The 17,480-nt window shown below is 44.0% G+C and overlaps 1 protein-coding gene across 1 annotated transcript in view; it reads right to left on the bottom strand.

The window, feature by feature from the left end:
* LOC144820244 (maestro heat-like repeat-containing protein family member 1) overlaps positions 1–471 on the bottom strand; it is a 59,331-nt gene extending 58,860 nt beyond the window's left edge. Inside the window, exon 1 of the mRNA XM_078677841.1 lies at positions 445–471. Within this exon, the coding sequence (XP_078533967.1) occupies positions 445–471 (27 nt within the window). The remainder of the gene's footprint in view (positions 1–444) is intronic.
* Between the last annotated feature and the right edge of the window lie 17,009 nt (positions 472–17,480).

Raw genomic sequence — 17,480 nt, forward strand, 5'->3', positions numbered from 1 at the left:
GCGTGACACAGTAGGTATATTATCAGCTTGCCGCACTTTTTTTGTAAGCTTGTTTATTCTCTGCCGCCGGTAACTGTATGCCTCTCATAATTATTTATTTTGTTCATTGACGCACTTTTTTTTGTAAGCTTGTTTAATGTAGGAGCTATTAAGTGACAGAGTGTTGGGGAGACATACTTTTGTAGAAGGGAATACTGAATATTACTTTAAGGGTGATTTGTCATCAGTTATGTTTGGCCATTTAAAAATTAATAAAACACGTTTTCCTCTCCTGTTTTAACAAACTGTTTGAAATAGGGATTCTGACATTTCACATCAAACCTTTAATTACTCATTTACTGCAGGCTGCTCTCTAGCAAATCCCAGGCATTACACTGCTTCTATTCAAGCAACATGGCGTCCACGCTTGCCTTACTTGATCGACATTACAAGCTTGAACGTTACCATTCTAGTCTTTTGTGCCCAGTCCATGGCCTATCTTGCCTCCAGGAACGGAAGCTTACTGAGCCATGCCTGAGGCGGGTAGCGAGGCCTCGGGTGGAGAGGAGGAGGGTGGCAGAGCCCGCAAGGTCTGCAGGGTCGCAGCGGCTAGAGCGACGCGCTTCTGGCGGCCTATCTGCTGAGCCTGGACCTGGGGTAAGACTTGGGACCCAAGGGTCCCTGTGCGACAGCGCGAGTATGAGTGGGTGCATAACCGTCAATCACTTTCACGCTTCTTAGGTCTATGACTGAGTAGTTTGTGTAGTTGTGGTGTTTTCATTGCACTGCAATACTTTAACCAAGCTGCTAAGTAGCTCTTTCACCCCGTAAATGTTTAAATCTTGAGTGTCGAAATATTATGTTAAAGGCTCTTATTTATAAAGCCACTTCTGGCTGAACGTGCCACACCTAAACCGGTCATTTAAGGAGTTGTGACACTGGTCTTCGACTCTAGCCACTCTGATGACTGGTTGGTGTCATAATTGCGGGTGAGCAGCCGCACTGAAGATGACTATGTAGGTCTGTTAGTAGGGAACAGCATGATAATGGGGGACAACCATTACAACGCGGTCTTTACACCGCGATATGTTTACAACGCGGTCATTATAACGATTTGCGCTGGATGGCGCTATATAGTAAGGAATAGTATGATTTACTATTCCAATACCTTCCCTACAGTTACGTAGCTGGAGTTGGAATAGTAAATCATACTATTCCTAAGTCCAGCGCCTCTAGTGCAAGTCGTTGTAACGACTTGCATTGTAATGAGCGCGTTGTAAACGTATCGCGGTGTAAAGACCGCGTTGTAAGGTCATACATTCCATGATAACAGCAGGTATGTTTTGACACGAGCATGACATCTTTGTAAGTCATCTTTGAACATGTGTGAAACCTAAAGCAGCATCTCGTAGGTGATTGGATGAAACCGAAACAGTAATGGATAGAGCGACTCAACTGAACAGTGGCATTTCCTTCTAGAGACAATTGGTAAAACCCTATGATACACGTGGTTCGAGGTTCCATGCAGGGAACTTGATTCTAGGAGTTTGACATCATGGGATTTTGACAACTTGGCTTGTAGGTATGCTGCTTGCAGGTTAAAGTCCGAGACAGGGACCAATATTGTGACACAATAGGAGATATAGAGAATGACAAGACAGGTACATGCATGGAAAGTTGGTATGTCTGGGACGCATGAAGATGCTCTTTAAGCCTGAGGGATATTTCACAAAAGCCTTGCCAGTTCGTCTGAAAAGGCGAGACCTGTGACTTCAGATGTTAGAAGCAAAACCCAGCTCAGATGCGTTCTACCCCAATTGAAGCCTGACACCATGCGGGTATGGTGTGCGACAAGGTGGGTTATGAAGAATGACAGGGCAGTGTATGAGGGTTATATGTATTGTTATGGGTGGAGGAAGAGAGACTAGTGCATGAGGACTTTGACATGGGGTAAGGGAGACGGCTTGATGCATGATGACAACTGCTAGTAGCGGAACACCTGCACATTGAGACTTGCTACCGGGAAGACACAGAGTGACACATGAAAATACTGAACAACTTTAAGTGGGTGGTAAGCATGACACTAGTAGGAAGGGGTTAGGAACATTGCATACATTGAAGTGAGGCGGAATTGACACTACAATTAAGTGGTGTTTAAACTTTTGACATCTGTACACAGACACCGACTGAATTACTACTAGAAGCTGTAGCCCCTGCCTGAGCGCAATTGCTGCAATTCAAACATCTAAACAATACAGGAAAATAAAGAAACAATTGTACATCAAACAAAATACACAACATATCCAATTCTTTCACTTACAAATAAAAAATTATGGAAAGTTGACATTTTAATTGGAAGGTTGGAACTTTTCAAAATGTGTTTTTATTTCTCAGATTCAAAACAATATGCTAGACTGTTGCAAATCACTTTCTTTTTTGTTCCTACTGCTTGTTTTTTTCGTGTCTAGCAGTGCTCCAGTTGAGGCCACCATTTGTCCAACTGGATTCTAGTTGCTGTTCTTGTGCTGCTCCCATGCATCGTGCTAACAGTACCAACTTCATTTTTAGACTCCCAGTTGCAAATTCCTACTAATTTATAGAACATTAATACATTTTCGATGTTTAGCTAGGTTTGCTTAATTAATTTGCTAATATTTGATTTGATTTTCTATTGTGGGCAACCTGAGTAGGTGTTGCGGAACCCAGGTTAAGAACCACTGCACTAGATGGTAGAATCTATAATACCAGGCTGGAGGCATGGCTTTGAAGAGCAATTCCCATGTAACATGAGCCAGGTTGCCACCACGTCGATAGTTACTCTGGAGACCAAGATCATATAACTAATTCATAGGTGTGAAGACCCAGAAAATAGGTCCAGACAGGCAATCTAAGAGGCTGTAATAATGAAAAGGAAAGGGAGAAGAAGGAGAATATGTGGTGGAGTGCTTGAACAGCTCTTTAGCCTTTCCTATAGGGATTGAAAGAGCCCATAAATGGGGAGAGAGAGAGCTCTATGACAAAGCTAGACCTCAGGACATTGTGGCAAAGATCTCCTTGTGTTAGCCAAGATATCCACATACCATCTGAATAAATTAATTCTTGCAGAGAAGAGCAAACAGAAGACCATTCAAAGAGGAACTTGTAAAGGGATGGTTTTCCAAGACTTGATACACGACTCTCGGAACAAGTAGACTGTTTATGGGATAGCATGGTTTTGTCTAAATATAAATAAATTTGAAACACTTGCACTGATGCCTGCACAAACAGAAGTGAAGGGATTTAAAAAATAACTTCTATTACACTAAATATTAAGTACTTTGCATCAGCCCATCACTGCCAAAGATGGTCCCTGATAATCGGTCAGCATTAGTAAAAGATATTAAGCAGGATCTGAGTAAATGTAGTATGCTCCCAGTCTCTTGGAAAGTACTTATAGCAGCAATAAAAGAAAACAAGCATTGAAAATGCAATAGGTCTCGCTTTTGATTAAGTTAAAGCCATTTGCTTTGCTAATGCTATTGTATAGCAAAGCGAATAGCTTTAACTTGATAAAAGGCGAGACCGATTGCATTTTCAATGCTTTTTCTTAGGTCTTTCTTCTGTGTAGACCGAGGTCTTGAATGCTCCAAGTTTGGTTTGTAAGCATATTCCAGAAAAAGTATGCATTTGGATTGTTTGAAATTGTTTGTAGGGTAGTTTCTGTACATATTGACTTTAGGAACCCCAGCTGGATAAATAATGAATTTACTTTGATCGATGACATTAATCAGATGTATATGATATATACTATTTATCATTATATATATAAGTATATGTTATATAGTAAAGTCTAGATGGACAATTGACCCTCAGATATAATCATTGTTAGTGATTATATCTTTGTTTGTAAACCATTGTTATTGGGCAAATCTTTTCTTTTTCATGTCTCCATCCTCGGTGTACCTCCCTGTGTCCCTTCCCTTGTCAGGCCACTCTGTTCCTCTGCTACCTATTATCAGAGCCAGCGTTGCTGAGAGGTAGACCTATGGGTGGTTCCTGCTGATGACCTCCCAACGCTGAAAGATCTGACAGAGGTATTTGCAATGTCTTCTTTCTTTGCATCCTTGAAGCAAATTGGTTCATGTAGGCTCTTTATGGATGATGATTTAATATTTTATACAATTGAGTTCCCAAATGTTCCCTTCTAAAAATACTCTTACTATAAATTGGATTAATGCAGGACCCTCTTTGTTAGGAACTTTCAGTTGTCTCCTGCTGGAATACTTTGTATGTCCTCATGTATATACTTACCAGGTGATGCAGAGCCCTGAGCACGGTTGGCACAGTTTCATTCAGTGCTCTACAACTCTTGGTCACAGCTGCCTTCATGCATAACTCAAGGGTCTGCAAGGAGATAAGACAATTGAGATGAGGCCAAAGGGCAAAACTGAGGACATGGTAAGGGTCAGTGGTAAATGACAAACGTCAAAGTATACATTCTGTATGAATGCTAGAGTGAGATTGTGTGTGAACAAGCTCTCTTATGTACTAATTCTAAATACACATGACCACAAGTATTTTTTGAAAGGTGACCATTAATATGGCTAATTGTTTCTTCATTGATGGCTCTGTTTTTTTGACTCACAGTGCCTCATACAGGAGTACCCTTTTATAATTAATGCCTGTCAGCAATCAAGATCTCTAAAGTCCATAGGGATTTCTGTAGAGGTTACCTAATGGAGTCACATTTTGGATTATAGTCCTTCAAGGAACCACAAGAGAACATATGCAGCATTTAACTGGTGTAACTGTAACAAATGATGGATGGAATGCTGAATGATTCAAACATGCTCCCCCAGTCAAGAGATATGGTTTAAATCCATCATTATTTTGCCCACTATGCCACCAGAGTTTGGACCCAGCCTTATGCAAATCAGTCTTGACACTGTGCCTCATGGGAACAGTCCAGAGCAAATCGCCAAGCCAGGTCCTCCCTTGACCAGAAACAAGCATCTTGGGACCGGTTTCAGGTTATGTCACCCTTTATCAGCCAGGCTAGCTTCAATACAGTGGCACAGTGAGCAAGGGACCCATGTCTGTGAATGTCCTTCCCACTTAGGGCGAAAAGTGTAACTGCAACAAATGATGGACGGAATGCTGAATGATTCAAACATACTCCCCAAGTCAAGAGATCTGGGTTAAATCCATTGTTCTTTTGCCCACTGCTCCACCCCAGTTTGGACCCACCCATATGTAGTCAGCCTTGACCCTGTGCCTCATGGGAACAGTCCAGAACGAACTGCCAAGCCAGGTCTCCCTGGACAGGAAACAAGCATCCTGGGACCGGTTTTATTTCACCCTTCATCAGCCAGGCTAGCTTGAATCCAGTGGCACAGTGAGCAAGGGACCCACGTCTGGCGCATACACATCCCACTTACTGCGATAAGTGTAACTGCAACAAATGATGGATGGAATGCTGAATGATTCAAACATTCTCCCCAGTCAAGAGATCTGGGTTTCCTTTGCATATGTCACCCCAAGTTGGAAGGGTATGCCCAGACGTTGGTCCCTTACTCACTACACCACTGGATTCAAGCTAGCTTGGCTGATGAAGGGTGATGCCCTGAAACTGGTCCCAGGATGCTTGTTTCCGGTTCAGGGAGGACCTGGCTTGGCAGTTTGGGCTGGACGGTTCTCACAAGGAACAGGATCAAGACTGATTTGCATATGGCTGTGTCGCAACTGGGGTGGTGTGGTGAGCAAAAGAATGATAGATTTAACCCAAATCCATGTGACTGGGGGTGAATGATTGCATTGTCCAGCATTTCGTCCATCAATTGTTACTTTACATATGTCACCCTAAGTGGGTGGGTCCCATGCTCACTACACCACAGGATTCAAGCTAGCCTGGCTCATCCCCTGAAACCAGTCCCAGGATGCTTGTTTCCAGTCCATGGAGGACCTGGCATGGCAGTTTGGGCTGGAAAGTTCCCACAAGGAACTGGGTCAAGACTGATTTGCATATGGCTGGGTCCAGACTGGGGTGGTGTATTAGCAAAAGAATGATGGATTTGACACAGATTGTTGTGACTGGGGGTGAATGTTTGCATTGTCCAGCATTCTATCCATCAATTGTTCCTTTTGCAAATGTCGTCCTAAGTAGTACAGGAATGCCCAAATGTGGGTCCCGTGTGCACTACACCACTGGATTCAAGATAGCCTGGAGGATGAAGGGTGATGCCCTGAAACCGGTCCCAGGATGCTTGTTTCTGGTCCAGGGAAGACCTGGCATGGCAGTTCGTGTTGGACTGTTCCCTCAAGGAACAGGGTCAAGACTGATTTGCAGCCCCAGTGCGTGTTCTTTCACCTGAGCCTACCTCCAGCTTCTTGAGGCACCCCTGTGGCACGAAGCTTGTTTCCAGAAACCCAGGGGCGGCCGGGCTTTGCTCCGCCGCAGCGTTTGCATCAGTACTTCCGGCTGGCCGGGCTTGGCTCCGCCGGTCGGGAGTCCCAGGCACTACAACCCCCAGCAGCCCTGTGGTGAGGTCGCCTGCCCCAGCGTCAGCGCACAGCGCCAGGAGGCGCTTAAAGTGGGAGGTTCTGCCGAGGACCAAGTGGCAGCCCCAGTGCGTGTTCTTTCACCTGAGCCTACCTCCAGCTTCTTGAGGCTCCCCTGTGGCACGAAGCTTGTTTCCAGAAACCCAGGGGCGGCCGGGCTTTGCTCCGCCGCAGCGTTTGCATCAGTACTTCCGGCTGGCCGGGCTTGGCTCCGCCGGTCGGGAGTCCCAGGCACTACAACCCCCAGCAGCCCTGTGGTGAGGTCGCCTGCCCCAGCGTCAGCGCACAGCGCCAGGAGGCGCTTAAAGTGGGAGGTTCTTCCTCGTCCCGCGAGGATGCGCGCGGGACGCGCCGGGCTAAGCCCGGGCAAAGGGCGGGCCCTCTGAGGCCCTCGGAGACCGCAGGAGACCGGACTGGGCTACCCTCCTGTTATTTGTTATTGCAACCCCCTGCATTCCAAAGGTAATCATCGCATTTCATGAACGTTTAAATACAACAGTTCGCAGTTGACCTGATGGAAGCCAAAAGTAAAAGTAAGAGCAGAGTGACGGATAGAAAAACACCGATGCATACACGCTCAACTACAAGGAAACAAACTTTGGCGCCAACTCCCCTACCCACTTTAACTGCAATTGATAGGATGTTGCAACAAACTATTGGAGTGGTTGTTAACGCTATCGAAAATACGGAAAGAAGACTCTCTTTACCGGCGAGTATGTGTCTAATAAGTCAAACACCAGCAATTATTAATACACATGTTAGCGTTACAAATGAAACAACTATGTCTCATGATTCACTTTTGTTGGAATCATTTGCCGGTTTGCCAAGGTATGATTTAAGCCAACCAGATGTATCGCAACCTTTAATACCTACTGTTTCTTGTACTAGGGAATGCAGACTGTCAATAACACCTGACTTATCAGCTAGTATATTGCCACAGCCCCAAACACATAGTGATGTGCTCGTAAATATTACGGACCTGGATGGCCGTGATACTAATTCTGTCATTCCAACTGTACAAATTAGTGATATCAGTTTGTTAAATAGTGAAACTGACTGTGAGTCTGTACCCTCTAAAAGGAAGTTTATCCAAGGTCGCAAGAGGATAATAATCAACAAACAGCTTGAAATATATAGAAGGAAAAAAAAGAGGGTTATACAAACTTTAGAAACCAATGAAAGAGAGGGTGAGATACAGCTGAACAGTGGAGGGAGACATGCAAAGGATACACAATTGTTGGAAACTCCATCTCCAACAAATGTCGAGGCACTCACAGCATGCTTCGAGGAAGTGGTAAAAACTTATATTGCACCTGTGATGGTAACTCTAGAAACTCTAAGTAAAAAAATAGAGAATCTGGAGAAATTGGGCATAGCCAACTTGGATATCCTAGAACATCTGGGCACGCAAGTCAGACACCACATAACTAATGTAGAATCTGGGAATCTGAGCAAAAACAAATTAAATCCAGTAAACCATACTCTAAAAGTGCCCATTGTGACGGCAAATCCGGTGCTTTCTACATGTGGAAGGCAGAGGCCAACACTCACCACCCCTAAGATAGTGGGTGGGCAAAAAGTAGTTGGGGGTCAAAGAAGCACCAATGACCCGGCAAATAATAATCAGAGCCTACCTGTACCGAGGCGTCATATTAATAACGTCATTCCAGCCACTATTAATTTGCCACCAGATTGTAGACCATTTGTAGCAATACTGGCTAATGTTCCCAAGTTGTTGCCCAACCAATTTGAAAATCAAGAAACCCTAAAAAATAAAACCTTGTACTCGTTGGTGAAAAACTGTGGTTTCCCAACACGAGGTGCTGATGAGATTATAACCACACAGAGGGTAGGCTGGGTGGGTCCAAATAAAAAGGAGATAGATGGGGACTGTATAATCATAAATTTTAGGACTACAGAATGGGCCAGAGATTCGATCTTACACGCACCTATGCCATCAAGCCACGAATATAACATCACGCTGTTCCCATTAGATTATTTCTACAGGAACCAGGCAGGAAGACAAACCATTACACATAACTTCCAACATCCAAGAGCGGCCTTTATAAAGTACCCTAATGTTGTACCCATCTGTCCTCCTTTACTCCCCAATCTATATGACAACTTCTTGGTTCCAACTTCCAATAGATTTCAGTTGCTCAACTCACTTGAGGAGAACGACTGACTGGCTGATTTATCTTTGACCCAACATTCTGGTAGCATTGAAATAGGTGATATATTAACATTGGAAAAGGAGTTGGGTAATGAAAGTTGTGTAAAAACTATAACTGAGCCACATTTATTATTGCCAAATAATGTGCTATGTATAGGCAATGTTACAGATAATGTTATAGATGATAATATAACTGCAACAAATGTTAATGTTAATGTTAGTCCGATTGTAAGGCTGGAAGCATCACTTTTATCTAATAATCCCGAACGTACAGGTACGAGTTGCGTTGACTCCCTTATAATTGGTACCTGGAATATAGCGGGAATTGCTTCGAAATTATGTACCCCGTTTTGGGATAACTTCACCACATGTGGTTATGATATTATTTGTCTACAAGAGACATGGCATACAGAACCAATAGAAGTTGAAGGCTATACCTCCCATAGTGTGGCAGCAGTAGCTTCCAAGGCTGGTAGAGCTAAGGGTGGTCTACTGACTTTGGTTTCAACTAAACTAACGGAATTTAATGCTGGGGGGCACACTGTAGTTTGCCAGCATGCATCTGTATTGCGACTAACACACAGTCATGGCAGGGACTTAATCATTGTACATTTTTATAATAATATTGTGGGCCCTAAACGAGATAAGATTGTCCCCGGGGTTGAATGTGCTATTGAAGCTGCAATTATTCTCACCAAGAACAATTTTGTAATACTGTGGACAGGCGACTTTAACATTCAAGCCTGTAGACATGCCCGGAAGGGGATTTGTGGTCACCACGAGGATTATACAGGGGGTGATAGCGTTTACGTTAATCATTTCCCGCACAGTAATTATGGCAGCGCATTGAATAACTCAATAGCCAAATTCAATCTGGAACTACTTGAATGTACAAAAAACAAAAATAACGAAATGTGCCCAACATTTAGGGGGAGAGATGCCCATTCTAATATTGACCATATTTTATTGTCTAGTGGTTCGATTTTTTCTAATGTTTGGGTAATAGAGCAGCCTGTGAGTGATCACAACAGCATTTCAGTGGAGTTAATGGGCTGGGGCCCAAAAACCGTTGTGCACGGTAGATCTATCCATGGGATTTCTGCTGCGAGACCAAATGGTACGAGAATCAAATGGGCTAAAATTGACCCTGACAAGTTAACGAAGGATGTTATTTGTAAATGCACCAGAGAGGTTGAATATTGTCTTGCACCTAATGTGATAGCATCAGCCGTTCCCTCTAATTTCATGAAAATTACATGTACAGTTGAAAATACCTTGTTAAGAAGAAATAGAAGGATTAAAAGAAAAAAAACTGTTTGGTTTGACAAACATTGTGCTAAGACTCTGAAAAGGTTGAAAAGTGTACTTGATGTTAAACCCAGAGATAAAGAAATAGTTAGAGAAGAGCGTATTAATTACAAAATGGCCTTGTCAACTAGGAAAAGGGAGTTACAGAATGATGCCTGGAACAAACTTGACATGGCCGCTGCAACTAAAAACCATAAATTGTTCTGGGAAACTATAAATGGCCCATTTTTAAAGAATGAAAATATCCCTGAGGTCAGTTTCCACGTTAGTTGTCTTGCATGGATTGCACACTTTTCTGAGATTTTTAACTCTGATTTTAATCCAGATGGGTCTATTCTATGTTTTAAATGGAAGAAAATGCAGTTGTTTTTAACATTAAATGAAGTGACAGATGCAATTAAAAACAGTAAGGGGGGTAAAGCACCTGGGCCCGATGGGGTACCCATGGACTTTTATAAACATGAAATATCACTATGGGCCCCAATCCTGACTCGCTATTTTAATGCAGCGGTGGAAGGTAATTTACCAGTGACATGGGGCCAATCAATCATTATACCCCTCTACAAAAAAGGATCCAGGTCAGAGGCAAGGAATTATCGGCCAATCTCACTTTTGGACTCGACAGTTAAAATCCTTAGTCGAGCCCTATTAGTGAGACTGGAAGCCTGGGCCGAGGAGAATAACATCTTGTCCCCTGTGCCGTATGGGTTTCGTAGGGGAATAGGAACAATGGAGCAGTGCGTGAACCTGGAACTCATAGTCGGCAAGTATACCAAAGCTAAACCTGGTAATCTTTACCTATGCTTTGCCGACTTGAGTTCCGCGTTCGATCTGGTGGAACACGCATTGCTCTGGCCCACATTACTGGCAATGGGCGCCCCTACTGAAATTATCCATCTGCTCGCCCGCTTGTATAATAATCTAACAAGCAAAGTAAGGTTTGGAACAGATGGTGAGTGCACCCCTTTCTTTGATGTCAAGAGAAGCATCCGTCAAGGATGCGTACTCGCCCCCCTATTATTTTCCCTATTCATTAACCATGTTGATACAACTTTAAGAATGACTAATGCAGACGCACCAACTATAAAAGGTAACCCTATCCCAGTCCTTTTATACGCGGATGATGCGGTCCTCCTCTCTAGGACTCATAATGGACTGCAACATCTAATTAATCAATTCCACGTATTTATAGAAAATAGGAAATTGAAAATTAATAAAGGGAAGACGGTTACCATGGTGTGTGGTAAGAAACAAAGAAAACACAAGCCTTTTTTCTTAGAAGGGGGGAGATTAGAAACTGTTAATAGTTTCTGTTATCTAGGTATTACCTTCTCAGGAGATGGGAAATGGATTAACGAACAAAAAAGTGTTCTTTTTAAAATGGCCAGGAATACTAACTGTATTTTTAGATTTGCTGCGAAACTAGGGGATCGCAGAATTCCTGAAATGCTGACCCTTTTTAACGCCAGATGCATTTCGTCAGCCATATATGGGGCTGGAGTTTGGGGGTACGATGCACAGAGTGCTAAAACTGTTCAGGGGAAAGAAAATGTGTTTTTAAAAAGATTAATCAGTGCCCCAGCTACGGCTTCAACGGAGTTATTACACAAGGAATTAGACCTGTATAATGTTAATGATCTAATTGCTCTCCGTCCCCTGTCCTTATGGCGTTCAATATGGGCAAAGGAGGAGACAAAGTTTACACAGGATGTAATAACTGATTGTATTAATCTTGATCACCGATCAAATATTCCTTGGCTGAACCATATACAAAATTGGTATAAAGCATTGTATGGTCTGGACATTTTTAATGATTTTAAAATGGATCCTATATTATCAAAACGGGAGTTGAAGGTCTCTTTTTTGAAATATACAGCAGAGACTAGAGTGGAAAAATATAACAAACAAAGTACATTCAATCTCTACCAACAATATAATATCAACGTAGGTTTCCAATTTTATCTTGTAATAGTTAATATTCCCTCCCATTGATTTGTGTTAACCCGTCTCCGCTTAGGAATTGTGCATCATCTTGTGGCATTCCCTGTGCCTAAACAACCAGGAACCTGTCTGTGCCCATGTGATGGCAAATCAAAACAGAGCATGTGTCACTTTATGCTATTTTGCACTTTTTATACTTCTTTTAGGAAATATTATTTGAAACCCATCTTTTTAAAATATGATACGCATCATTTTCAAACAGCAATGAAACTAGTGTTTAACCTAGAGTCCCCAGATGTATGCTTTTACGTGGCCAGTTATATTTTAAAATGTATTTCTGCAAGAAAATCAACTATTACATGAACTTTACAAGCTGCTAAATGTATTATGCACTTTATAACAGGATGTTGTTGACATCATGTATTATTATGCTAATTTGCACACATATGTCCGTTGGAGTAATTGCTGCTATGGTATAATATCCATTGTTGGAATGACTCAGCACTTGCACTTTTGTCATAGTTATTCCTTGTGAATAGCCAGATTAGGCGCTGCTATCTGCATATTGCACTTTAGGAAGGATGTTGCAGAATTCTCTTTAGAAATTGTCAATCTGTATATATATTAATATAGAGATGATACTTAGCACTTTAACTGCATATTTGCACATTATCAAAGGTCGTATAATTATTAATACTACAGTTAAATGTATTTTTCTAACTGACCTAATGATTTTGTACTATTAATGTTGCTAAATGTCTATATATATATTTTTTTTTAAGCGCCATCCTGTTACATGTTCCTTCTTTTCTCCATAGCTTGTTTCAGTATTGTGTAAAATTTTATGTCTGTTGCTATATGGTTGTATTATTTTACAAACCGAATAAAGCATCTTTGAATTTGAATTAGAATTTGACTGATTTGCATATGGCTGGGTCCAAACTGGGGTGGTGTGGTGAGCAAAAGAATGATGGATTTAACCCAGATCTTTGTGACTTGGGGTTAATGTTTGCATTGTCCAGCATTCCGTCCATCAATTGCTCCTTTGCATATGTCATCCCAAGTGGGAAGGGTATGCCCAGACGTGGGTCTGGTGCTCACTACACCACTGGATTCATGCTAGCCTGGCTGAAGAAGGGTGATGTCCTGAAACGGGTCCCAGGATGCTTGTTTCCAGTCCAGGGAGGATAAGCTTTACAGTTTGGGCTGTATGGTTCCCATAAGGAATAGGGTGAAGTCTGATTTGCTTATGGCTGGGTCCACACCGGGGTGGTGTGGTGAGCAATAGAATGATGGATTTAATTCAGATCCCTGTAACTGGGGTTGAAGGTTTGCATTGCCCGGCAGCCCGCCCATCAATTGTTCCTTTGCAAATGTCGCCCTAAGTGGGAAGGGTATGCCCAGACGTGGGTGCCGTGCTCACTTCACCACTGGATTCAAGCTAGCCTGGCTGATGAAGGGTGATGCCCTGAAACTGGTCCTAGGATGCTTGCTGAGGCTGGACTATTCCCACAAGGAACAGGTCTAAGACTGACTTGCATATGGCTGGGTCAAAATTGTGGAGGTGTGGTGAGCAAAAGAATGGTGGAATTAAACCCAGGTCCTTGTGACTGTGGGTGAATGTTTGGATTGTCCAGCATTCTGTCCATCAATTGTTTCTTTTGCATTTAACTGGGGCATGCCCTAACGCATGTAGCCTAGAATCACTTCTTGTCATTGTGGGCCCTGTATTCCTAACCACAGTTGCTGAAGGCCCTCGTTTCGGTTGTCCTAGTTCTCTTGGTGATTCTAGTTCTCTGGGTTGTCTGCTATGCCTGCTTCTTATGGCACTCTTGTCTAGATCCTCTTGGCCATTTTAGTCCCTCCCCCCGGTCATGGTCTTCTTGTTCCTCATGCTCCTGCTGGTCTTGATGGTACTAACCAGTTTTGTTGATCTCCATTTCCTTTTTCAAATCCTTATTCTGCATTTGCTACACCCATCCGTAGTCCTCCTAATGCTTGTTCTCATGATTCTCTTGTTGCTTGTAACATGGTCCTCCTGGTCATGGTCCACTGATTCTCTTGGTGGACCTGGTAGTCCAAGTGCTCCTAGTCTTCTCGGCTGCCCTGGTCCTTCTGCTCCTCCTGGTCATTCTCCTCTTCCTGGTCTTCCACCAGCATGTTTTCCTCTTCATGCTCCTGGTTTACCAGCTCTTCCTTTTCCTAGTTCTCCTAATTTCATGTTGGTTTTCAAGCTATCCTTTTTTCTAGATCTCTTCCTCCTGATCATCTTCTTAATCTTCTTTACCCTGACCCACCTCGTAGTTTTCCTCAAACTCATACTTCTGGTCTTCATCCACATATTCTTGGTCCTGATCTTCTGGGTATTGATAATTGGTCATAAGTGGCCCTTATCCTCCTGAGACCCTTTTCCTGTTGGTAAATATTATCTTTATCATGGTGCTTCTTGTTGTGTCCCTCCTTGTTGTTCTTCTGGTGATCTTGCCCTGGTGTTCTTGAAACTTTTCATCCTTCTGTTCCCAGTGCTGCTGGTCCTCATGATCTTGCTTGTCCTTGTGTTCATGGTCCAGCTAGTCTTAGTCATCCTCTTCCTGGTCCTCTGGATCCTCTAGTGCCATTCCTCCTAGCGGTCCTGATGTTGACCCTCATGGTGGTCATGGTGGTGACTGCTGTTCTGTACCTCCTGGCCTCCTCTTTCTCCTTCTCTTCCTAATTCTGGCCCTGCTCCTCCTGGTTTTCCTCCTTATTCTCCTAGTCCTCTTGGAAGTCCTTTTCCTAGTCCTCCTGGTCTTGATCCTGTTGGTTTACCTAGTACTTGGACAAGGTATTGGCCCCCTGTTGGTCAAGTGACCCAAATCCTTCTGGTGGTCTTGGAGTTCATAAACTTCTTAGTGGTCCTGGACCCCCTTCAACTCCTCTAGTCATCCTCATGGCCATCTTCCTTCTCCTCATCCTGTGTGTGGTCTTTGTAGTGGTCTAAGTCCTCCTTGTGGATCTGGCCGTCTTTTTGCTTTTTGTTCTTGTGTCCTAGTCCTCCTGATGGCCCTCGTTTTCCACTTGCCCATCATTCTCCTCCTCTTTGGCCTCCTGGTTCTGGTATTCCTCATTCTACTTCTCCTCCTGGTTTTACTGATCCTCCACTTTGTCTTGGGCATGCTGGTCCTCATGTCCTTGTGGTCTCAGTCATTCTGGCCGACTTGGTCTTTGGTGCCTGATCCTCCACGTCTGTTTCATGGTCCTACTGATATTGCTTTCTCTTCGTTCGTTTGGACATCTAGTTCCTAATCCTACTGGTTGACCTGGTCATTCGCCGCCTCCTCCTTTCAGTTGTACTGGCCCTTTTTCTGGTCCTTTGTGAGATTCTTGTACCCTTGTCCTCCTCGTCTGAGTAACCTCTTCACCCCCTAGTTCTCCCTCTTCATCCCACAGGTCCTCTGGGTATCTGCCTGATTCTGCAAGTGCTTCACCAATATATCCTCATCCAAAGTCAACCAGATACAGCCTCCAGTCAGAGGACACACTGAGATTGAGAATGGGTAGATGGACACTATTGAAAGGAAATTAGCCCCTTGTTTGCATTCAGACAGTAAAATACAGTCATAATTTGGATGTTCCTCTAAACCCTGGATTTGGTGCCACTACACCTGTTTCAGTATTAGCATTAGTGGATAAGGGATTTCTCAATGTCCCTCTTGCAGCCCTGCACATTGTGAACCAAGGGTGTGCAGATGAACAAGTTACTTACCTTTGGTAACGCTTTTTCTGGTAGATACTATATCTGCCTGTGGATTCTCACCTTGTGAATATCCCCCTTGCGTCAGCAACGTTCGGAAATTTTCTTCATAGTACGCCGACGTGGGCGACGTCACAGGAGCACGGCATCGCGCGCGACTCCGTCTGACGTCACCGACCCCATATCAGGCCCACGCCGGCGTGATGACGTCAGTTCCGCCCTTTTTTCCGTGCCTTCAAGGCACACGAACGGACCAACGATAGCAAATATGCAAATATACAATGTACACAGTACATATAGAAAAAAATCAATACAATAGTATAAACCATATATACAGAAAGACCAGGTATAGCAGAGTGGACAACGGGGAGGCGGGTGGGTCAGTGAGGAATCCACAGGCAGATATAGTATCTACCAGAAAAAGCGTTACCGAAGGTAAGTAACTTGTTCTTCTGATAGATACATCTGCCGTGTGGATTCCTCACCTTGTGAATAGATTCCCACAGCAGTCCCCACTCCCGGAGGAGGGTGTCCACTCTGCTACACCAGGAAATCTTGGAGGACAGAGCGCGCGAAGTGGCCATCCCTCCTCACTTCGGTATCCAAGCAGTAATGCTTCGCGAAAGTGTGGAGGGAGGCCCAAGTCGCGGCCCTGCAAATATCCTCAACAGGTACACCCCTAGACAAAGCAGATGTTGCATACTTTTCTCTGGTTGAATGAGCTCTAATACCCTCAGGAGGGTCCTTACCCGCAAGTGAGTAGCAGATTTTGATGCACAGGATTATCCACCTGGAAAGAGTGCGCTTGTGCACCGCTCTGCCCTTCTTGCAGCCAGCAAAGCCAACAAACAGCTGGTCGTCCATCCGGAAGTCCTTAGTCCTGTCCAGATAGAAAGACACCGCCCTCTTAGGGTCCAGGCGATGCAGTCTCTCTTCCTCCTTAGACGGGTGAGGGGGAGGATAGAAGGTAGGAAGGGTAATGGACTGCCCAAGATGGAAAGGAGTCACCACCTTAGGCAGAAAAGCAGCCCTGGTCCTAAGAACCATCCTTTCAGCATGAATGGTCAGGAAAGGGGGTTTGGAACTTAGAGCTTGAAGTTCACTTACCCTCCTTGCCGAGGTGATTGCAACGAGGAAGATAGTTTTAAAAGAGAGAAGCCTCAATGGACACTTGTGCAAGGGTTCGAAGGGAGAACCCATTAAGAAGGTCAGCACAAGATTCAAATCCCAATGAGGAACAACAAAAGGAGTAGGAGGGAACATATTTATGAGACCCCTCAAGAATCTCAAAACCACCGGAGATTTAAAGAGAGATGGCTGATCCGGCAAACATAGAAACGCCGATAAGGCTGAAAGATACCCCTTGACCGTGGCCACAGCCAAACCTTGCTGCGCCAGATAAAGGGCAAATTGTAAAATATTAGACAAATGAGCCTTCAAAGGGTCAATATCTCTCTCCCTGCACCAAGAAACAAATTTTGACCACCTGTAGGAGTAAATGGACTTAGTGGTGTCACGCCTGGCAGAGAGAATGACATCCACTACCTCGTGAGGGAGAGAAAAAGAACTCAAGTTGCCCCGTTCAATCTCCAGGCATGAAGGTGTAATGTCTGGAGGTGGGGGTGTAAAACCTGCCCCTCCATCTGAGAGAGGAGGTCTGCCCTGTGAGGGAGACGGAGCGGCGGGTGAGAGGAGAGGTGGAGTAGGTCCGAATACCACACCCTTCTTGGCCAATCCGGAGCGACCAATATGACTTGGGCCCGGTCTTGACGAATCTTCCTCAGAACCCGAGGAATCAAAGGTATGGGA

The sequence above is a fragment of the Lissotriton helveticus genome, chromosome 2_1 (assembly GCF_964261635.1).
Source record: "Lissotriton helveticus chromosome 2_1, aLisHel1.1, whole genome shotgun sequence".
NCBI classification, from domain to species: Eukaryota; Metazoa; Chordata; class Amphibia; order Caudata; family Salamandridae; genus Lissotriton; species Lissotriton helveticus.